At 36.2% G+C, this 23,484-nt stretch overlaps 3 protein-coding genes across 4 annotated transcripts in view; 2 read left to right on the forward strand and 1 right to left on the reverse strand.

Moving 5' to 3' along the window:
- Nucleotides 1-3,133: 3,133 nt before the first annotated feature.
- Nucleotides 3,134-3,676, forward strand: LOC109612097 (uncharacterized). The gene is made up of 2 exons (XM_020035822.2): nucleotides 3,134-3,208; nucleotides 3,263-3,676. The coding sequence occupies exons 1-2, from the start codon at nucleotides 3,164-3,166 to the stop codon at nucleotides 3,674-3,676; spliced, it is 459 nt and encodes a 152-aa protein (XP_019891381.1). The 5' UTR covers nucleotides 3,134-3,163.
- A 1,528-nt stretch (nucleotides 3,677-5,204) lies between these two features.
- LOC131805669 (uncharacterized) lies at nucleotides 5,205-5,993 on the forward strand. Its single transcript, XM_059129172.1, has 2 exons — nucleotides 5,205-5,316; nucleotides 5,540-5,993. Exons 1-2 carry the CDS (start codon nucleotides 5,272-5,274, stop codon nucleotides 5,915-5,917), a joined length of 423 nt encoding a protein of 140 aa, XP_058985155.1. The 5' UTR covers nucleotides 5,205-5,271; the 3' UTR covers nucleotides 5,918-5,993.
- Nucleotides 5,994-10,769: 4,776 nt separating this feature from the next.
- LOC101901794 (semaphorin-5A) overlaps nucleotides 10,770-23,484 on the reverse strand; it is a 70,173-nt gene continuing 57,458 nt past the window's right edge. Inside the window, exons 4-11 of one of the 2 annotated variants that reach the window (XM_011293119.3) lie at nucleotides 19,553-19,760; nucleotides 18,977-19,150; nucleotides 18,763-18,906; nucleotides 15,067-15,266; nucleotides 13,245-14,998; nucleotides 13,025-13,180; nucleotides 11,689-11,888; nucleotides 10,771-11,613 (exon numbers count right to left, since the gene is read on the reverse strand). In XM_011293119.3, the coding sequence (XP_011291421.2) occupies nucleotides 11,386-11,613; nucleotides 11,689-11,888; nucleotides 13,025-13,180; nucleotides 13,245-14,998; nucleotides 15,067-15,266; nucleotides 18,763-18,906; nucleotides 18,977-19,150; nucleotides 19,553-19,760 (3,064 nt within the window). In that variant the 3' untranslated portion in view covers nucleotides 10,771-11,385. Of the gene's footprint in view, nucleotides 11,889-13,024; nucleotides 13,181-13,244; nucleotides 14,999-15,066; nucleotides 15,267-18,762; nucleotides 18,907-18,976; nucleotides 19,151-19,552; nucleotides 19,761-23,484 lie in introns of both variants that reach the window. The other variant, XM_059129171.1, reaches the window with a different exon arrangement.

The raw sequence follows: 23,484 nt of genomic DNA on the forward strand, positions 1-23,484 counted from the left end.
TTATTTGAAAATAATTACAGCATAAAGTTGGAAATTTTAAGTATGTGTGTACATACTGAGGATTTCAATATATTTCCGTGTAGAGTATGGTATGATATTTAGACATGGGAGTTTATTACAAATAAACAAATGGAGATTTGTATTTTAATTTGGATAGATTGGAGTAACGAGTAGAGAAATGATGATGGAAAAAGGTTCGAGGCAGCCACTTCTGTTCAAAAATTGGGAGAATTTTTTTCTTTTTCAAAAAATTTTGGAAAATAAAATTGTGATTTTTCAATATTTTATTATTTTAAGGGTCTTCAGTCCTAATTTTTTTTATTAAAGTGGTTAAAATATCCTTCTAAAAAATTAGGATTGGAAAATTTCTAAAAAAAGAAATACCACGCATGGGGATCAGTTATCATTCGTGCTTGAGGTTGAAATATCTTTTTTCACCTAATCCAATATTCTTTTTAAAATATTTTTAAAAATCTATTCTTTGAGGTCTTTGAGGATTCTTAAAAAAATCTACACTTTGAGTTCAGAATATCCTTCCAAAAATGTTCTCAAAAAATCTATACTTGGGGGGAAAAATTAAGGATGTGTGTACGTACTGAGGTTTTCAATACATTTCCGTGGCGAGTATTGAACGATTTTTAGACATGGGAGTTTATTAAAAAAGGGAAATTTGTATTTTATTTTTGATAGTTTAGAGTGACGAGAAATGATGATGGAAAAATGTTCGAAGCATTAACTTCTGTTTACAAAATGGGAGATTTTGTTTTTCAAAAAAATATTGAAAATAAAAGTGTGATTTTTCAATATTTTATTATTTTAAGGGGTCTCCTGCCCTAAACTTTTTAGGGAAAATTTTGGTTAGCCTCTTCTTGGATTTTTTAAAGAGAAAGTATGGATGGTCCTTTCCACTTCCTTAACTGGATTTTTTTATACCCTCCACCATAGTATGGAGGGTATATTAAGTTTGTCATTCCGTTTGTAACACCTCGAAATATACATTTTAGACCCCACAAGGTAAAAATATTCTTGATCAGCATAAAATTCTCCGTCGATTTAGCGATGTTCGTTCGTCTGCCCGTTTCTTTAAATCACTCTAGCTTCCGAACGAAGTGAAGTAGGTTGATAAAATTTTACTCAAATGTGTATTATGTCTGCAGGACTTTTGGTATTGAAAATGGGTGATGTAGGTCCAAGTTTTGGTATAGCCCCCATATAACGGTATCTCCCGATATTTATTATTTAGATGATTTTAGGGGCATTATTTACCGGAATTGTTTTAAATTTGGCATTTGAAGTTCGTAATGGGTACTACAGCCTATGACAGAAAATTGTGTGTTCAAGTCCACGTCTTTGTATAGCCCCCATATAACGGTACCTCCCGATATTCGGTATTTTGGTGATTTAAGCGACATTATTCACCGGAGATGTTTCAAATTTGTTATTTGAAGTTCGTAATAGATACTACAGCCTATGACAGAAAATTGTCTGTGCAGGTCCTCGTCTTCGTATAGCTCCCATATAACGGTACTTCCCTATATTCGGAATTTTGATGATTTTAGCGACATTATTCAACGGAATTATTTCAAATTTGGTATTTGAAGTTCATAACGGATGCTACAGCCTATGACAGAAAATTGTCTGTGCAAGTCCACGTCTTCATATAGCCCCCATATAACGATACCTCCCGATATTCAGTATTTTGATGATTTTAGCGACATTATTCACCGGAAATGTTTCAAATTAGGTATTTGAAGTTCGTAATGGAAACTACAGCCTTGGACAGAAAATGGGCCATGTAGGTCCACGTCTTCGTATAGCCCCCATATAACGGTAGCCCCCGATATTCGGTACTTTGATGATTTTATCGACATTATTCACCAGATATGTTTCAAATTTGGTATTTGAAGTTCGTAACGGATACTACAGTCTGTGACAGAAAATTGTTTGAGCAGGTCCAAGTCTTCGTATAGCCCCCATATAACGGTACCTCTCGATATTCAGTACTTGATGATTTTAGCGACATTATTCATTGGAATTGTTTCAAATTTGGAATTTAAAGTTCGTAATGGATACTGCAACCTATGACAGAAAATTGTCTGTGCAGGTCCAAGTCTTCATATGGCTCCCATTAACGGTAGCAACCGATATTCGGTATTTTGATGATTTTAGCGACATTATTCACCGGAATTGTTTCAAATTTGGTATTTAAAGTTCGTAATGGGTACTACAGCCTATGACCGAAAATTGTCTGTGCAGATCCACGTCATCGTATAGCCCCAATATAACGGTACCCCCGATATTTGGTACTTTAACGATTTTAGCGACATTATTCACCTGAATTGTTTCAAATTTGGTATTTGAAGTTCGTAATGGGTACTGCAGCCTATGACAGAAAATTGTCTGTGCAGGTCCACGTCTTCGTATAGCCCCAATAAAACGGTACCTCCCTATATTCGGAATTTTGATGATTTTAGCTACATTATTTACCGAATTTTTTTATTCAAGTTTCGCATTTGAATATTGTAATGGTTTATGCCTATGCAGGTCCACGTCGTCGTATAGGCCCTAATATAAAGGCTACATTCGGTATTTTTAAGATTTTAACAAAATTTTTAACGGATTTTATTTTTATTTATTTATTTTTTTTTTTTTTTTTGAAAATTGCCAAAATCGTTCCAAATGTTTGAGGGTATTCAAAGATCGGCCCGGCCGAACATACAGCTTTTTTCTTGTTTTAAATACGTTTAAAAATAACTTCTAACCTCCAATCGTAGAATTTTTAGATTTTTTTCGGAAGGGCTATCCCACCTTTAAATAAGGATTTTTGGAAGGGTCATACGACCTCCAAGCTTCAATTTTAAGTTCATGTAAAGAAAGAACTTTCAATCTCCAAATTTCAATTAAATTTTTTCAATATTTTCATTCAGGCTTTTTCGATTATTTTCCCCCTCAGAAAACAGAACATAGAACATTGACCGTGAATTTTAAGAAACTAGGTCGTTGATAATATTTGAAAATAAAATTTAAAATCCATATCAACCAAATATAAACGATTAGGCTTTTCTAGTTTTGGGTATTCTCAATTCTCATCGAACGGAAAACTAAAATTTCAAATCAGTTGTCAATAAACATTCGACAGCATCAACAGTATTTGAAAGAGAAAATGAAAAAAATTTTAGTAATTTGCTCCATACTCCTTGGGGCTAAGGTAAATTTTGAAAAGAAATAGAAAACCGAATTTTCATTTTTTCCAATATCATAGCTTTCTTCCTGTGCTCCCTCACCCCCAAATGATCAGCAGATCAACGAAGCCTATGAATTTTATCACACAATGTCGGCATTTGCAGCCGATCTACGACCCATGATCGAAGCTGTGCTACACGACATACCCGAGGAGGAAAATTTCCTTAAACACAAAATGAGATGGGAACATTTTCTGCAAAAATTCCAGGGAGAAAAAATCGGCGATGAATGCGTGGAAAAACTTTTGGAAATATTGGAACCATTTGCCGATTTCATAGATGAATTGAAACAAGGTCATGTCACGCAGGAAGCTGAAACAATGGAGAAACTTTTTCAAAAACATGGCCTAGAGCAGTTTAGTGGAAGATTTCTGCCAATTTTTCAAGATCTCAAAATTCCGGACAGTGTTTTTGATGGCAAAGAAGTGTGCTGAGTGTTGAACAAAACAAAAGTTCAGCCGGGCCGAACTTTGAATACCCCACACCATTTGGAAAGAATTTGGAAATTTTCAAAAAAAAAAAAAATAAATAAATAAATAAACGATTTAGACAATTTTCAAAAAAAAAAAAAAAAAAATTAAATTAAATAAATTAAAGTCTGTTCAAAATTCTTTTAAAATCTTAAAAGTACCGAATGAAGCCGTTATAATAAGGTTTACACAACGACGTGGACCTGCATCATCAAAATACCGAATATATATTATATAGGGCCTGCAGAAACAGTTTTTTGTCATAGGCTGTAGTATCCATTACCAACTTCAAATACTAAATTTGAAACAATTTCCGTGAAAAATGTCGCTAAAACCATCTAAATACCGAATATGGGGAGGTACCGATATTTAGGGGCTATACGAAGACATGGACCTGCGCAGACAATTTTCTATCATAGGCTGTAGTATCAATTACGAACTTCACATACGAAATTTGAAACAATTCCCGTGAAAAAGTCGCTAAAATCATCAAAGTATCGAATATCGGAAGGTACCGATAGGTATGGCGGCTATACGAAGACGTGGACCTGCACAAACATTTTTCTGTCATAGGCTGTAGTACCTATTAGGAACTTTAAATACCAAATTTGAAACAATTCCGGTGAATTATGTCGCCAAAAACATCAACATACCGAATATAGGGATGGACCGTTATATGGGGGCTATACCTAAACGTGGACCTATATAGCCCATTTTCAATACCAAAAGTCCTGCTGACCAAACACACATTTGACTAAAATTTATATTTTCTTGATATATAATGGACAAAAAGATTCCTTATCTTCGGCGACTTATAGTAAAATTTGATGCAGAACATTTTTGTCTTGGGCGTCATCCATCTAAAATGATGCCTTGATGGAGATTTTTGCACGAACTCGCATAAAGTATGCCTTTAACCCTAAAATGTGTTTTTAATATATATATGAATTCCTGGCATTTAGGTAAGATTAAGACTTCTAGAGCCTTTCATAGAATTTTATGGCAAATAATTTTGGGGAGTTTTGGCAATATTTTAAAAAAGGACCAAGAAGACCCCTTTGTTGACTCGCTTGAGGTTTAATATTTTCTATCAAAATATTCCCCGTAATTTTATCTGCAACATTGCGGAAGGCACTATATACCTAAATTATACGGATTCCGAGGAATCCTTATCAGAAAATTTCCAAAAGTGTTGAAGAGGGCGGAACTTGTCCCCTCTATTTAGGTTACTTTTGCGATATAAACTTTCAAAACACCGCTAAATTTATCTTCTTTTTTAAGCTCTACTTTCATAATCTGAATTACATATTTTGGACCTCAATCCGCAGGCGTAAAAAGTTACCTAGGCCTATGTGTTTGTTTTGGCTGTTTGATTGCCCATCTGTGGCTTAGAACACATCGACTTCGTATAATCTGTAAAAAATTTGATAACACTGACCTTTGACATCAAAACAAACGCTATCATTTTCAAAATATTTCAACATTCTAATGAAGCAAATCTATTCTAGTTTAATTCAAACACTCTGGGCAAAAGCAACACACAGCGTTCGGAATAAAATATGAAATTTGTCTACAGTATCTGTATTTTGGGTCTGATGGCTGGGGTAAGTTTATTGTCTTCAAAAAAAAAAAAAAAAAATAATAATAATAAAAATAAATAAATAAATAAAAAATTAAAAAAAAAATAAAAAAATAATAAAAGTAAAATAAATAAAAAATTTAATTAGAAAAAAAAATAAAATAAATAAAGAATTAAAAATTGAATAAGTAAAAAATAAAATATAAACCAAAACATCGAAAAATATTAAAACTCACTTCTATACCCAGATCTCCCTGGCTGCCGTGCAAAAGGATTCCTATCAGGTCATGAAGGAGATGGCCGCCAACATGAAACCAATGATCGAGGCGGTGTTGCGTGACATGCCCTCTAGTCCAGCCTATCGTAAATTCAGACAAGATTGGGATGGCGTTCTGCACATTTACACCGAACACAAAGACGAGGAGAAATGCATTCAAAAGGTTAATCGTATTGTGCAAAGTTTTGGAAATAGCATCCGCAATTATATGAAGAGAACTGCAACGGCTGAAGAGAGAGAAATGATGAGATTGTTCATCCAGCATGGATTTGAGCAATTCACTGATAAATATGGTCAAATGTTACGTTCGGCCAGTGATCCTCAATACGATGTGACGGAGAGATGCTAGAGGTTGGTGATTGAAACTCTGTGATTTTCTGTATAAAACATGTAGAAAAATTAATAATAAATCAAAGATTAACGAAGGATTGAAGTATTTATAAAAATTACTGTCTATGGTCAAAGACCTAGCATTAAATTTTATGTCATATCTTTGCTGACACATTTTATATTTATGAAAGATATATACATTTTCATGCAGAGCCATCTACATTATTTAGAAATAAGACATTGGGTTATTTTATTTTCGAAACACCCTGTGTGCTATTAAAAATTGAGTAGCTCACAATTTGTTGCATACTTTGAGGCGTATTAAAAATAGGAAGCGATAAAAAAAATGCAGCCTTGATGTTGAGAAACGCTCATATATTTTTGAGGAATATCTAATATTCCCAGACAAGACAATTTCAGAGCTTATAAAATATCCATACAATTTAGACATTAAGGACCTTGTAACATGGTTTTTTAGGTCCTTGAAATGTGTTTTTTTTTAATATTTTAAGACATATGAAAAGGGAATTCTCCAACATTTTTAAGAACTTTGGGACGTGAGTTTTTAACGATATTTCTAAAACTCTTGGTAGTTTTTGAAAATTTGATTTTTGATGGCAATTCCAGAGCTTTGAAACGTAGATTTTTTTAAAATATTTCCAAGCTTCATAGGTTTGATTTTTATACCCTACAACACTATGTGTTGGGGGTATTATAAGTTTGATTGGGCCAAAAATTATGTAACACCTCGAAATATGCGTTTCCCACATAGGAAAGTATATATGGATCTTCCTAGCTCGCCGAGCTGAGTCGATCTAGCTATGTATGTCCGTCCGTCCGTCTGTCCATGTTAATTTGTAATCACTCTACAGGTCGCAATTATGGCCCGATCTTCACAAAATTTAGAATGGAGGTGCGGGTAGGGCCAGAATAGAACCCTATTGCTTTTGGAGACGATCGCATAATATTTAGGGGTTGAAATGGACCAAATACTGAAAAAATGTCGGATTTTGCAGTCGCTATGCAGGTCGCAATTGTACACCAATCGACGCGGAATTTCGCATGTAGCTAGAGTTTAGGGCGGGGAAGAAGCCTACCAATTTGGGTGGTCATCGGATAATATATAGCGGGTAAAATAGATCATATATTTTGTGTTGAAAAAATTCAAAATTTTTCATTAAACCGCGAATATTTTAAATCCCGGCGAAATCACAAAGCCATGTCAAGGTTACTTCTGACCTTTACATTGATGTTAACATCCAACAAATCGGATATATGTGCGATATATATGTCTATCAAAGAAGATATGCTTGAAAGATCTCTTATATGTCGAGAACGGCTGAACTGATTTCGACAGTTCTCATTAATTTAGAATGGCCTCTTGGCAGGAAACAAAAAACGTCTAAAAAAATCGCATAAAAATATCTCTCTAAAGATGAAAATATTGATTTTGTAAAATTTTCTCATATTTTTTCAATTTTGTCATATTTTCATTTTGAATTATTTTGAATTAAATATTTGGTAATATTTCTACTGCTAACAAAACTAAGTAGTTAGGATATCAGGATATCATATACAGATCTCATTTATTGCCCGATCTATACGAAATTTTGCATGGGGATAAGATGATGGTCAGAATAGATGCCTAATCTTTTTGGAGATGATCGCCATATATTTAGGGGTTGAAATGGAGCAAAAATCTGCAAAATTGTCAGCAGATCGTAATTATCGCCCGATCCTCACGCACATTTGAATGGGGGTTACCAAGCAGTTTTGGATGGGCATCCAAAAATATTCAATGTGTGAAATAGTTTGCCAACTTTTGTAGACAAAATAAGAAAATGTCCATTCCAGTGACTTTTTGGAGAATTCACAAATAGAGGAAAGACACACTTCTGACTATTTCGTTAACGCTGATTTCGTTGAAGAATATAGTCAAATGGCTGTATCTCATATAGATGCGTTTCAGTCAAAATCCAATAATGTTAATCTTTTGCCACTTCTGAGAGATTATAGGTCTTTAGGAAATATTGGTTACAGATCTAGGAAGACCATTTACGTGCAACATCTACCAATAAATTGGAAATGAGTTTAAGTTGCTATTATTCGAAAATTAGAGAACGAAACCTGATGGTTTTCTTTTATTATTTGTCACAATATCTTGTGGAATTCTTTCGAGTATCTCGCCTATATAAACTGTATCGTTTACTATAGTGTTGTAGGGTATTCAACGGTCGGCCCCGCTCGACTGTAGCCTTTGCTTACTTGTTTTAACTTCTTAAAGTGGGAATACATAAAGCGCTTATTTGGCTGGCTTCTTCGGAAATGAACAAAGGAGCCCAGGGCCAAAATCGAACTAAGTCAACCTAAAACTCCTTTGTTCCTCTACGAAGAAGCCAGCCAAATATGTGCTTTATGTATTCCCACCCTTAGAGCCTTTTGAAATTAGATTTTTAAGAATATTTCGAATTTTCCTAAATATAGATTTTTAAAACAATATTAAGGCCCTCTAAATCGTGAATTTTTGGAAGAATATCGAGACCCCTAAACCTGAATTTTTAGAAAAATTTCCTGGCTACGCTGACGTGAATTTTTAAGGATTATTTCTTTTTTAAATCTTAAAATCCTTTTAGAATATTTCGATTTTTTTATGAAGATTTTTAAGAGAAAATTGGGACCCTCTACATTGTGAGTTTTTGAGCGAATATCGAGAACCTTAAACCTGAAATTTTAGGAATATTTCGTGGTTTCCCTGACGAGAATTTTTAGTACCATTTCCCCTAGACATTACTTTTTAAAAATATCTTGTGACCCCATAGGCGTAGGTGTTTAGATTATTTCCTGGCCTCTAGACCTGGGTTTTGAAATATTTTCTCTTGGCCCCTAGATGTGGTCTTTCTTGGCCTTCTAGACTTAATTTTTTTTAAATATTTCGTTTCGGGTGTTTTGGCCTCTAAACCAATGTATCTTAAGAAAATTTTGTAGCCCTCTATAGACTTGAATTTGTTATGAATATTTTTTTAGGAATATTTCATGGTCATCTATATGTGACTTTTTTTAATAAATATGTCTCGTCCACTTATAAATAGATGTTTTTAAGAATCATTTCTTGGCCCCCTAGACGTAATATATATTGTGGCCATTTAAACTTGGATTTTTAAGGAAATTGCGTGACATGATATCATGGAGTATATTTCATGGCCCCTAAACTATTGGTTCTTCCCCTACACTTATTTTAGTTTATTTTATTTGCTGGTCCCTAAGCTGCAATTTGGTAAGAATTAGGCGTGGATTTTTCAAAAATATTCAAAGGATCCTTAGACGTGGATGTTTTAAAAATATTTCAGACGGGGATTTTTCAGAAAAATGTCAAGGCTCCAAAGACGTGGATTTTTGGTGGTGGTGGTCTTTAGACCTTAGATTTTTAAGAATATTTAAAGGTCCTTTAGTGCGAGATTTTTTAATATTGCAAGGTCCTCTAATGTGGATTTTTTAAAAATATTTCAAGACCCTCTAAATCATTGGATGTGGATTTAAAAATATAGCTCAGGGCCCACTAGACGTGGATTTTATAACATAGTTTAGAGTCCTCTAAACGTAGATTTTAAAACATACATCAGGCCCCTCTAGAATTCTAATGAAAAACATGCTTCAGGCCCTCTAGTCGTCGATATATTTCGTTATTTCAACACCCTTGCAACGTAGATATTTTAGATTTTACTATTATTTAGGGCACTCTAAACCTAGACTTTTACTCGTAATTCAGGAGCCGCTAAATGTATTTTTTTTTTTTAATTTTCCAGGACCCTCTATACGCAGATTTTCAAATATATTTAATGTCCCTCTAGACGTGGATTTTAAAACATAACTCAGGCCCTCAAAACCTGGACTATCAATCATAATTCAGAGCCCTCTAGACGTGGATTTTTAATAAGGCTCTCAAGGCTCTCTAGACGTGGATCTCGAAATATAGTTGAGAGACCTCTACACGTGGATTTTAAAATATAATTAAGAGCCCTCAAGACAATAACTCTTAAACGTGGATATTTCAAATTATATCAACGCCCCCCAAACGTGGATTAAAAAAATATATATATTTCAAGGAGTTGTCAGGAGTTGATTTTTAAAAATATTACAGGGGTCTCTAAACAATGATTTGTTAAAATATTTCAAGGCCGACCATACGTGGAATTTAAAAAAATCCCAATAAGTTGATTTTGAAAAATATTAAAGGGATATTTAGACCTAGATTTTAATATACCATCAATGCACCCTAAATGTGGATTTTTAAAAGAATATGAAAAAATTGGTCCACTGGCCCAGAAGTCAAGTTTTGTCAATAGAAAAAAATCTTATGGTCAATTTTTTCCTATAGAAAAAATAACTCTACTACAGATGTCAAACTATTACTTCTGAAAAAAAAACTCTAGGGATTTTTCTGGGTTAATCAGGGTAAAGAGGGCTCTATATACGTGGATTTTTTAAAAATGTATTGGTTACTACCAGAGGCTTAGTTAGAGGTAAATGAGGTAGTTTTAGATGAATATTTCAAGAGGAGCCTAAGACCTCTAAAAATATTGCGTGGATTTTTGATTTAATATATTTTAAAGGGTACCGGGGGCTTATTGAATGTAGATTTCGGGAAAAATGTTCAAGGTGTACTTAAGGCTCCTTGGATGTAGATTTCTGAAGAATATTTAATGGAGTAATAGGCTCCTTCGACGTGGATTTAAAAAGAAAAAAATTCAAGGGTACCTAATCCTCCTTAAGAATATTTTATGGCACTTTTAAACAGATTTTCCTTTTCTGTAACATTAAAACCAATTTTAAATAAAATTTCCAATATTTTTCTTTTAATTTGTTGTTGTTAACTAGTTTGTTAATCATATTTTCGTTAATTTTGGAGTTGAGTTTATCTTAATGACTATAAGGCTGTATTAAATCTATATATAAGATACAATTATTCTATATACAAAAATAAATCTTATATTTATAAATAGACTACAAACTTACAAGACAATTACAAATTAAGCTAAACAAAAATCCGGGACTCAATATGAGTCAATAATCTTAATAATCTAAAAAATAATACAATTCAAGGAAATGTGTAAATTAAATTAACTTAATTAAGCTGGCTTAAATAATGGCACAGTATGATACACTCATTTTCTTAGTGGATAGCTCATCTGGTGGCTACAAAAAATGCAGTTGTCCAAAGCAAGAGGAAGGGGAGAAGAAGATGGAATTTGAGGAGAAAAAATTTAAATTGAAGCTTAGCTATTTTCAGTTCGAACATTTCTCAAAATGTTTTTGGCTGCCTTAAATGCTTGCATTCATCTTCGATATTTTGGTTTGGCCCAAAACCAATGCCTTTACCAAAATATGTCCTGATCTGCTTCTTCTCCTGTTTTTTGTTTTCCTCTTTGGCAATGGAATTCCTTAGCTTCCAATATTCCATGGGGAATTCCATTCCATTTTGTCTGTCTTTCAAAACTTTTCATCATCAATATTCGATCGATAATTATTCAGGGCGTTCGATGTCCTTTTCAGTGTCCCTGTTTCACAGTCGTTGAAGCTCTTGGCCAGCACCTTGGGCGTGTGATTGTGATTGATATTATTGCGATTCAGGGTGCCCGCATTGAAATTTTTCGATGTGGGCGAAGAGCACATATTGAAACTGGATTGTCGTTTCACTTTCGGTCGTACATCGTAGATCTGAAGAAAAGACACAAAATTCAGGATTAGTTCCGGCTCAAGAAAAAAAAAAAACGAAATTCTGGAAAAACTTACATCTTTGGTGGGTAAACTGGAATACTGATTGGGATACGAGTCATATGAAGTCGGGGAGGGTGTGTTATTTTTCAAAATTGGTGCCGGAGGCCTATAGTGACGCCGCGTCATCCAGAATGTCATAAATATGGTGGTGGCATATAATAGTATCACAACGGATATTATGGTGACAACGGTAGATGTTGAAGCCATTTGTGTACCTGGAAAGAGAGGACAAAGAAGAGAGATATAAATTAGAAATAATTCAAAATAAAAAAAAAAAAAATCCTGTGGACCAAGGGCCTAAGTTTTTTTCCAAAGAAAAAATTCCTTTGGCCCAGAGGTCCAAGTTTTTTCTATAGACAAAAATTCGTCCAGGGCCCAGGGGCCCAAGCTTTTTCTATAGAAAAAAATTCGTCCAGGGCCCAGGGGCCCAAGCTTTTTCTATAGAAAAAAATTCGTCCTGGGCCCAGGGGCCCAAGCTTTTTCTATAGAAAAAAATTCGTCCATGGCCCAGGGGCCCAAGTTTTTTCTATAGAAAAAAATTCGTCCAGGGCCCAGGGGCCCAAGTTTTTTCTATAGAAAAAAAATTCGTCCAGGGCCCAGGGGCCCAATTTTTTTCTATAGAAAAAAAATTCGTCCAGGGCCCAGGGGCCCAAGTTTTTTCTATAGAAAAAAATTCGTCCAGGGCCCAGGGGCCCAAGTTTTTTCTATAGAAAAAAATTCGTCCAGGGCCCAGGGGCCCAAGTTTTTTCTATAGAAAAAAATTCGTCCAGGGCCCAGGGGCCCAAGTTTTTTCTATAGAAAAAAATTCGTCTAGGCCCCAGGGGGCCCTAGTTTTTTCTATAGAAAAAAATTCGTCCAGGCCCCGGGGGTCCCAAGTTTTTTCTATAGAAAAATATTCGTCCAGGCCCCGGGGGCCCAAGTTTTTTCTATAGAAAAATATTCGTCCAGGCCCCGGGGGCCCAAGTTTTTTCTATAGAAAAAAATTCGTCCAGGCCCCGGGGGTCTAAGTTTTTTCAATAGAAAAAAATTCGTCCAGGCCCCGGGGGTCTAAGTTTTTTCAATAGAAAAAAATTCGTCCAGTCCCCGGGAGCCCAAATTTTTTCTATAGAAAAAAAAGTCGTCCAGGCCCCAGGGGGCCGGCCAAGTTTTTTCAATAGAAAAAAAAAAGTCGTCCAGGCCCCAGGGGGCCGGCCAAGTTTTTTCTATAGTAAAAAAAAAAGTCGTCCAGGCCCCGGGGGTCCATTTTTTTATAGAAAAAAAATCGTGAGGTCCCGGGGGCCCAAGTTTGGACATTTTCTTTTTTAAAATGAAGCTCATCCTATTCTTAGGATTATTTTCCTTTCTCTCTTACCTTCACATTCTCCTGGCACACAAGCAGTTTTTTCAAATTCTTCACCACGACATTCTGTTTCGTTGGGAGTATCTACCAGACACTTGCGATGTCTGAAGCGAATGCCATCCTTTGTACAATCAGACCACTCTGACCAAGTACTCCAACCTACGAAATCTAGAAATAAAAGAAAAATTATTAAGTCTTCAGAACTCCTTTCAATTATGGTCTCCACCCTTACCTTCACATGGTTTCATTTCACATTTTTCCTCATCAATGGCCCGTCCGTGACACAGCTTGTCATGACCTCCCAAACATTTACGGGTGCGCCGTTTAATGCCCACACCACAGGTTACCGAGCACGGTGACCAATCGGTCCAGCAACTCCATTCATGGGCAGCGACGACTTCATTAAACCCGACAGCCGGCGGTTCGGGACAAGGATGCATATTACAGGCTCTACTATGGGTGTGTTTGCCCCGATGTTTGCCGGAGAATTCCGAGTGACGATGTTGCACCCCACCGCCACAGGTGACATTACATGGACCCCATTCGCCATATTCCGGCTCATCGGAAGAATTGGCTTCACCCAGTCGTTGACAGACGCCATCACGACATATGCGATTCTCTGTCTTGGCCACGCCGATGTGCATCGACGAGACATCCGAGGTGGTGGCACGACAAACGAAACGGAAACGTTTTTCGGTGAGTACCGTTACACCCTCCGCCTCATCGGTGCGATTTTGTTGTATCAACCAAGGAGTCCAACCGCTGAGTTTCTTTACCTCCGGACATGACTGCATGTTGCAGTCCTCATAGTCTATGTTGCAGCCAGGGCACTCCATGCCACCATTTTGTGGCTTAGGATCATTGCATTCACGGCGACGAATACGAAAACCGCCTCCACACAAATGGCTGCATTCACTCCACTCTCCCCAGGGACCCCAACCGCCATCAACACTGGCCGGCTTAGGCAGGGGACAGGGCGGTAGGTTGGTACAATACATTTCTGCCCTTTCCGAACCGACACAAGTGCGACCACCAAATGCCGGCTTGGGATTGCTGCAGGTCCTGCGCCTAGTCTTCACAGCCATGCCACAGGTCTGAGAGCAAGCCGACCAGGCAGACCATTCCGTCCAGCCGCCATGCACCGTGCAATTTGTCACCTCTGTGGTTATGCCCTCACAATCTTTGCCACCATTTCGGGGACTGGGATTGTTACAGGTACGAGATCGACAAAGGCAGTCGCCATCATCATTGCCATTTTTGGAACACTTATACCAATTGGACCAGGAAGACCAGGCGCCATCTATGGGTGAGGTCAAAACAGGGCAGCTAAAGTCGTCAGCCTGCAGCCAATATTTGGTCATTTGTTCTCTCAAATATTGCGGCGTACATTTGTCGACCAACTCATTCCAGCCACAATACGGATCCATGGCATTCAGGCAGGATATCCTCGAGACATGACGGCTACAGTGTTGGGCTGGTATGCGGGTCAATGAGTTCTCCGAACCCACATACAACGAATCGGTGACCCTCAAATATTTCATATTCAAAATCGGCACATCTTCGGTATTCCACATTTCCACGAGGCAGGTTTGCACCGGCGTTTCATCATCGACTGCATATCTGAGCGACAGCTTTTTGATGACATTGCGATCGGAATTCACGAACAGTACATTGATTTTCCCCGACTTTGTTTCAACGGTATCCAGGGCAATGTGTGAGAAGCGTTCCAATTTGGCATGGTAGAGGGGAGTCTGGGTAATGGGTTGTACGGCACGATCCATTAGCTGATATTTGGAAGATTCCAGCAGATGGGCATGCGATCGGCTGCTGGCCGTTGGGGTGTGACATTTAAATTGACTATTATGCTGGGAATGGACCACACGCCACGGGCTGTCACTGTGCTCCTGATGCTTGAAGGGGCCATCAAAGGCTTCGTTGATGTCGCTCAGATTAAAGGCACACACCGCCGAGCCATGAATGCTGTTTCTAATGGGGGAAAAAGAGAGAAAAATATATTATTTTTTATTTTTGGAAATAGGCCGATGAAGACTTACTCTGGCGTGGTAAAGGTGGCATAGAGCACATCCTCTTCATAGGAATACACCATATCCTGTATTTCATCAAAATAGAAGGGATATTCTCCGGGCAGAGAGCAGTTCAGACGGGCCTTGAGGAAGGATGTCCAATTGTCGCGCAGAATTTGATCACCACCAGGATCGTTTTTGCACACACGGGCAATGCGGGAATAGATGGCCTGAAAATGGGAGAGAGAGAAATTATAAAAAACGTGGACCCCAGAAAAATATTTGTATGGCTAGCTTAGATGTCATACAAACGAGGATATTTTAATATTAATGCAACGCCATCTAGAAGTGATTTTTTTCCATCCCCACTAAACGTGGATATTTTATTTGTTAATCCTTTCATCGTAGATTATTTAGTTTTCCACGCCCTCTATATGAGGATTTTAATATTACTTGGCCAATCTTTTTACGTCCCCCCCTATTCGTGGTCACCTAGACGTTGATTTTTTAAAATTTGTATGTCCCCTAGATGTGGATTTTTTAAATATTCTAAGGCACCTCTAAACGTTATTTTTAAATATTTAGTGGCACCCCTAAACGTGGATTTTTAAAATATTTTATGGACCTCTGGGCGTGAATTTTTAAAATATTTTATTGCCCTCTGGACGTGGATTTTTTAAAAATATTTTATTGCCCTCTGGACGTGGATTTTTTAAAAATATTTTATTGCCCTCTGGACGTCGATTTTTTAAAAAAAATTGTATGCCCCCCTGGACGTGGAGTTTTTAAAAATATTTTATGACCCTCTGGACGTAGATTTTTTAAACATATTTTATGACCCTCTGGACGTAGATTTTTTAAAAATATTTTATTGCCCTCTGGACGTGGATTTTTTAAAAATATTTTGTGGCCCCCTGGACATGGGTTTTTAATAATATTTTATGGCCCTCTGGACGTGGATTTTTTAAAAATATTTTATTGTCCTATGGACGTGGATTTTTTAAAAATATTTTATGGCCCTCTGGACGTGGATTTTTTAAAAAATATTTTATGGCCCTCTGGACGTGGATTTTTTAAAAATATTTTATGGCACTCTGGACGTGGATTTTTTAAAAATATTTTATGGCCCTCTGGACGTGAATTTTTTAAAAATATTTTATGGCCCTCTGGACGTGGATTTTTTAAAAATATTTTCTTATATTGTATGCCTACTAGGCGTGGATTTTTTAAAAATATTTTATTGCCCTCTGGACGTGGATTTTTTAAAAATATTTTATTGCCCTCTGGACGTGGATTTTTTAAAAATATTTTATTGCCCTCTGGACGTGGATTTTTTAAAAATATTTTATTGCCCTCTGGACGTGGATTTTTTAAAAATATTTTATTGCCCTCTGGACGTGGATTTTTTAAAAATATTTTGTGTCCCCCTGGACGTGGATTTTTAAAAATATTTTATGTCCCCCTGGACGTGAATTTTTAAAAATATTTTATTGCCCTCTGGACGTGGATTTTTTAAAAATATTTTATTGCCCTCTGGACGTGGATTTTTTAAAAATATTTTGTGGCCCCCTGGACATGGGTTTTTAATAATATTTTATGGCCCTCTGGACGTGGATTTTTTAAAAATATTTTATTGTCCTATGGACGTGGATTTTTTAAAAATATTTTATGGCCCTCTGGACGTGGATTTTTTAAAAAATATTTTATGGCCCTCTGGACGTGGATTTTTTAAAAATATTTTATGGCCCTCTGGACGTGGATTTTTTAAAAATATTTTATGGCCCTCTGGACGTGGATTTTTTAAAAATATTTTATGGCCCTCTGGACGTGGATTTTTTAAAAATATTTTATGGCCCTCTGGACGTGGATTTTTTAAAAATATTTTCTTATATTGTATGCCTACTAGGCGTGGATTTTTTAAAAATATTTTATTGCCCTCTGGACGTGGATTTTTAAAATATTTTATTGCCCTCTGGACGTGGATTTTTTAAAATATTTTATTGCCCTCTGGACGTGGATTTTTTAAAATATTTTATTGCCCTCTGGACGTGGATTTTTTAAAAATATTTTCTTATATTGCATGCCTCCTAGGCTTGGAATTTTTTATATTATATGGTCCCTAGATGGAGGAATTTTTAAATATATTAGGCACCCTAGACTTGCGTTTTTAAAAGTTTCATCGACCACTAGATCTGGTTTTAAAAATGTTTAACGTGGTCTTCAAAAATGATTTCTAGAAACCTTTGACGTATGGTTTTGGGAGGATTTCAGGAATCAATAGATGACGAGACAATTTCTAAACTGTTTTTTTTTTTACTTTTTAAAGGTCAGTTCAGATTTTGATCTTTCCAAACTCCAGACGTGAATTGTTGATACATATTCTGTACAGGTCCTCCCACGTCCAAGTGCGGATTTTTTCAAGGACCAAAAAGGATTCATAGCTTGGATTTTTAAAAAGATCCAAAGCGTCCTCCAGGCTTCCATTGTTCAAAGACTAATAAAGCCTTCAAGGGTGTTTTTTAAAGACAAAGGGCCACCAACCTTGAATTTTTTAAAGGCCAAAGGGGGGCAAAAAAGTACCAAAGAGGCACCAGCGTGAGAGCAAAAAAGGACCAAAGTGGCCTCCAATTTTTTTAAGGACCAAAGCGGTCACCTCTAAATGTGGATTTTTATGATTTTTATAAGATTTTGAGGATATGAACATGAAACTGTTTCAACGACCTCTACATGTCGATTTGGAAAAAGATTTGGTAGATTTAAAGGATTAAAAGATTGTAATAACCTCTAGATATGAGCGGTTGAGAGGATTTCAAAAGTCTTTTGAAGAGGGCTCTTAAGGGGATTTCAATAATCTTGGGATTTGAATATTCAAGGACCTTTAGATTTGAACTTTTAAGAAGAGCGTTTGACCTTTCAACTGGGATTTAAAGAGGTTTTTACGGACCTTTCTATGTGATACTTTTAAGGGGATTTCAGAAGCTCTAGACATGGATTTTTAAAAGGATTTCAACGCCCTCTAGACGTGGAAAGCATTTCAATGTCTTCTAGAAAATCACCTGACCTAATTTTTGGGTATCTAGGCGATGAATTTTAAGAGGGACCCCTGGATGTGGATTTCAAGGACTTTGAATTAGATTTTTAAGCAGATAGCAACGACCTCTAGACGTGAATTTTGAAGAGATTTTCAGGAACACCTGCACCTGATTTTAAAGGATACGTATAGGATATCTAGGTGAGAAATTTTAAGAGAGTTTAATGACATATGTATATGGCTTTTTGTGGCCTTTGGATATTTATTGGAAGGGGCAAGGGCCTCTAGATGTGGATTTAAACGTAGGTCTCAAGGACATTTTGACTCAAATTTATAAGAAGACATCAACGACCTCTAAACGTAAATTTTGAAGAGATTTTCAGGAATAAGAGCAACTTATTTTAAAGAGCAAAAATAAGAGCAACTTATTTTTATTATTTTTTGGGACATCTAGACTTGGAATTTCAAGAAGTTTTAAGATATTTTTAAGGAATTTTTTGAGGGTGTTTCTGGGACATGTAGGCGATGAATTTTATGATAATTTAAAGGCTCTCTGGAAGTGAATTTTTAATTTTAAAATTTTTCAATTTTGAATACTAAGGACTGTTTGGTGTATTTAAGTTGATTTCAGAGACCCATTTTCGTCGAAGAGGATATTAAAGTTTCTTATCTCTGGGATATAACGATTTCCTTACCTTTCCACAATTGATGTACTCCATGGCCGGTTCTCGGAACAGAAAATACACAAAATCTCCGGCCTCAAAACTACCCACAAACTGGGGATTATTTAGCCAATTGTTGTTGTACTGTTTGGTGCGTATCACTTTGTTGTAGTTGGGCTATTAAAAAAAAGAAACAAATTTTAATTTCTGGACACCAGACATGCCATTCACCATTTGTAACACCTACCGCATTCGGCAGCACCTCCGATTTTAAAATGGCGCCATCGCCACCCGAAAAATCTGTGGCAGTGCCCACAAACATTTTTCCATTGTCTGTCATGAGACTTGTGATGTTTGATTTCGGATTGAAGGGGCATTTTCCCACACCGTTGTCATAACCGGTGACCGTTAGATTTTCCATCTGCAAGGAGAGGGAGAAGAGACATTTTAAGAATAGGAATTGTGGTCCAAACAAAGAAATCACAGATATTAAAATTTTGTGTCGTTGTCTTATTTGGATTGTTGGTTGGTTGGTTGATTCGTTGGTCGGTTGTTAGTTGGCGAAACAAGTTGTTTTTAATTGCAAAATCTTTGTCTTGTTATGCCAACAGCCAACTACCCAAGAGTCAGTCAAGTCAGTCCATGGATGGGTGGATGGACAGACAGGCGACCGACCAAGCGAACGCTTGGAATAAATCGATCTAACATTAGTTTAGTCGTTCGCTCGTTCACTCACTCGCTCGCTCGCCTGTTCGTCCAACACAACTCAACAACTTGCTGCATGTTGTGAAAGATTGTTGTCCGTTTTGTTGCTCTGACTTACCTGGCGCCATGTACAATTCGGATAGAAGGCACTCGTCCCACACGCGTACAACAGATTCCCACCGTACGGCTGCAGTACGCGCACATAGTTGCGACACACTTGCTCCGATTGGCCTTTTGCCTGGCACATGGAAATCTGGGTTGGCGTCGCACCCCAATCGGCCCGCTCCAGCACTTCCAAATCGAAGGACATGCGATACAAGGTATCTCTGTAATGGGCGTAAAATAATAAATTAGAAACTATTTATTAAAAAACAAAAACAGCGAACTAAATTCTTTATGTGTTAATAACTAAGCTGAGAAATCTTTCGAGATAATGTGAATTTATTTAAATGTAAACTGGAATTATTAAAAACGATGACTGGTGGGAAATTAAAAAAAGTAATAATAATAAAATTATTATCTATAAAAATTAGAACCGGAGGCGTTCTAAAGAGGTTGTGGCCATAGCGCGGTGATGACAAGTTTAAAAAACAAATGTTTTTAATTTTATTTCATCAACAGACCACATATCTTAAAAAAAATAAATTTTTAGGAGGACCATTCGAACGTCGAGCGTGGATTTTTACACTAATTTTTAAACGATCCGTGTATTTTCGAACGATTTTTGTATCCAATTTCTGAGCAAGGGATTTTTTTTTAATTTTTGGTAGACCAATTCAAACTCCGAACCACTTCGAAACCATTAAAAAAATTAAAAGGGTCCTTCCAACTTCAAAACTTGAATTTTTGAGACAAATTCTCTGCAGGATCATCCAAGAGGCATCCAAACTTGCATTTTTTTAAAGGACCAAAGAGGCCTCCAAGCGCCAATTTCTTAAAATGACCAAAGAGGTTTCCAAGCCCTTCTTATTTTTAAGAACCAAAGAGGCCTCCAGGTTTAGATTTATTAAAGGACCAAATGTGCCTCCAGGATTGAATTTCTCCAATCATCAAAGAGGCCTCCAGATTCAATTTATCTAAAGATCAAAGAGGGCCTGAAGCGAGGATTTTAAGAGGACCAAAGAGGCTTCCAAACTTGGATTGTTAAAGTGCCAAAAAGGCCTCCAAGCTTGGATTTTTAAAGGATCAAAGGAACCTTCAGGATTGAAGACCAAAAAGGCCTCTAGATGCCATTTTTCTAAAGACCAAAGAAGGCCTTAAGCGAGGATTTTAAGAGGACCAAAGAGGCTTCCAAACATGGATTTTTTAAGGACCAAAGAGACCTCCAAGCGTGAATTTGTAAAAGGTGGCTTACCTGCGTAGATATTTTAAGGACCAAAGAGGAATCCATGCTTAAATTTTTTTAAGAACCAGAAAGGCCTCCAAAGCTTTTTTTAACTAAAGAACTAAAAAGACCTCCAACATGGATTTTTTATAAGACCAAAGACCCCCAAGATTTGATTTTTTAAAGAGCCAAAAAGGCCTCCAAACCTGAATTTTTTAAGGATTTTTTTTAAGAACCAAAGATACCTCCAAGCTTGGATTTTTTTAAAGGACTAAATAGTCATCCAAGCTTTAAAGGACCAAAAGGAACTCCCAAGGGTGGGGTTTTTTAAGGGCCAAAGAGACATCTAAGAGTGGGGGTTTTTAGGGACCAAAGAGACATCCAGGATTGAATATCTCTAAAGATCAACGAGACCTTCTTTCGTGGATTTTTTAAAGGACCAAAGAAGCGTCCAAGCTTGGATATTTTGAAGGATCAAAGAGGCCTACATGCCTGGTTCTATTAAAGAACCAAAGAGGCCACCAAGGCTAGATTTTTATGGGGCCTCCGGAATTGAATTTATGTAAAGGTCACAGATGCCTCCAAGCGTGGATTTCTTAAAGTGCCAAAGAGGCCTCCAATCCTTGATTCCTTTTTTCACAGAGACCTCAAATTTTCTTTTTTTCATAAGGGTGGAATTTTCTAATAAATTTCCACATGAGCAACTGAGGCCTCTAATCGTGACTTTTTAAACCTATTGTTAGAAGAACCACAGAGTTCTCCTTTCAAGGATTTTTAAACAATTTTTTTAAGGGACCATTGAAGCCTCTAGCCTTAATTTTACAAAAATTTTAGATGAACAACGGAGGCCTTTTTTTGAGATTTTTAGGCAAATATTTAGAGGAGCCTTCCAAGCAAGGATTGGGATTATTGGATTTACAGATTATTTTAAAAGGGCTCTCCTGGCCCTAAATCCAGGAATTTGAAAATATTTTTAGAGAAACCAAAGAATGAGGTAGATTTTTTTGAAAAAAAAATTTAGAAGGGTCTCAGAGCTGGACTTAGCAATCCTTCAGGCCAGGATTTTGAAAAATATTTTAAAGGGACTAAGCCGACTTTAAAGCATATATTTTTAATGATATTTAAAAAGCGATTATTAGGCCTTCAAGCCTCGATTTGGATAGTATTTTTGGAAAGATTTTTCAATCCTGGATTATTTTTGGGAGAACAAATCATGTTTTCAAATATCAAGCAGAATTTTAACCTTACAAGGATAGAGCAGGCCTTCAAGCCTGACATTTTGAGGAAATTTTTTGGAGGTCAAAGATTGCTTTCAATCATAGGTTTTCAAAAAAAAAAAAAAAAAATTAAATGACCAAGAAGACCTTCAAGCCTGGATTATTGGGAATATTTAAAACGGCCAAGCTGACTTTTATGTCTGGATTTTCAAGAATATTTTAGAAGGAAAGCATGCTTTCAGGTCTCGAATATTGGCAATATTGTTTTAAAGGAAAAAGAAAGCCTTCAAACAGGAATCAAGATTTTGAAAAAAAAAATAATCAATACTGGATTTTTCAGAAATAAAATAATAAAAGGGCCATTGAGGATATTTCAGAAGGAAAATCGGGCCTTCGATACTGAAAAAATGGAAAAATATTTTTCCATTTTATATTTTTCAGAAATATTTTTAAAAGGATCACTGAAGCCAAATGTTTAATAATATTTCAGAAGGATCAATCAGATCTCCAAAACTGAATATATATATATAAATATCTTAAAAGGACCTCGAATTTGAAACAAAGTATATTTTATCTACGATCCTCGAACCTCACAATAACCATTCTATTACCTATCATTCCAAAAAATAAAGAAAAAAAACCAAAGAACTCCCCAAAATCACAACTCAACACCTCTACAAATTCTTCTCACCGCAATGCAGTTACACCCAAGCAAAAAAAGTTCGTTCATTGAACTGCAAGGTAAACAGGTACATTAAACGCCCATCAAAACGCCGACAATCAAATAAAATTGTTAGGCGAAACACAGCTCCAAAATAAAGACAACAAAACATATGTACATAACTCACTCTAACACACACACACACTTACAGCATAGTTCGTGAGCGATCAGTTTAGAAGCTAACAAATTGTGGTAGGACAAAGACAACAAAAAACAGAGATTTTTTCTATTACAACAAACCGAAAAAAAACACTCATGAATGCAAAAAAGCAGAAAAATAAAATTGGTAGAGATACATGAAAAACAATTTTTCATAAAACCCACAATGGCATCAGAGGAAAAAAGCAGCCATTGACTTACAGCAATCAATGGAAAAAGTTTACAAAAGGGGACAGTGGTTCAAAAAAAAAAAAAAAAAAAAAAAAGAAATATGGCCAAAAAGGATTTGTTTAAGTTAGGAAGAAAATAATTTTTTTAATAAAAACAAATAAAAAAGCTGTAAGTTCAGGCCGGACCAAAATTTTAATACCCTCCAGCATTTGAAAAGAATTTGGCAATTCTCAAAAAATAAAATAAAAATAACAGTAATACTAATATCCGTAAAAAATTCTGTTAAAATCTTAAAAATATCGAATATAGCCGTTATCCTATGGTCTATATGAAGACGTGGACCTGCATAGGCAACATTTATCATAAGCAATTACAACATTCAAATGCGAAACTTGAAAAAAATCGGGGAATAATGTAGCTAAAATCGCCAAAATACCGAATATCGGGAGGTACCGTTA

This window comes from Musca domestica, unplaced genomic scaffold (genome assembly GCF_030504385.1).
Source record: "Musca domestica strain aabys unplaced genomic scaffold, Musca_domestica.polishedcontigs.V.1.1 6, whole genome shotgun sequence".
In the NCBI taxonomy this organism is placed as follows: Eukaryota; Metazoa; Arthropoda; class Insecta; order Diptera; family Muscidae; genus Musca; species Musca domestica.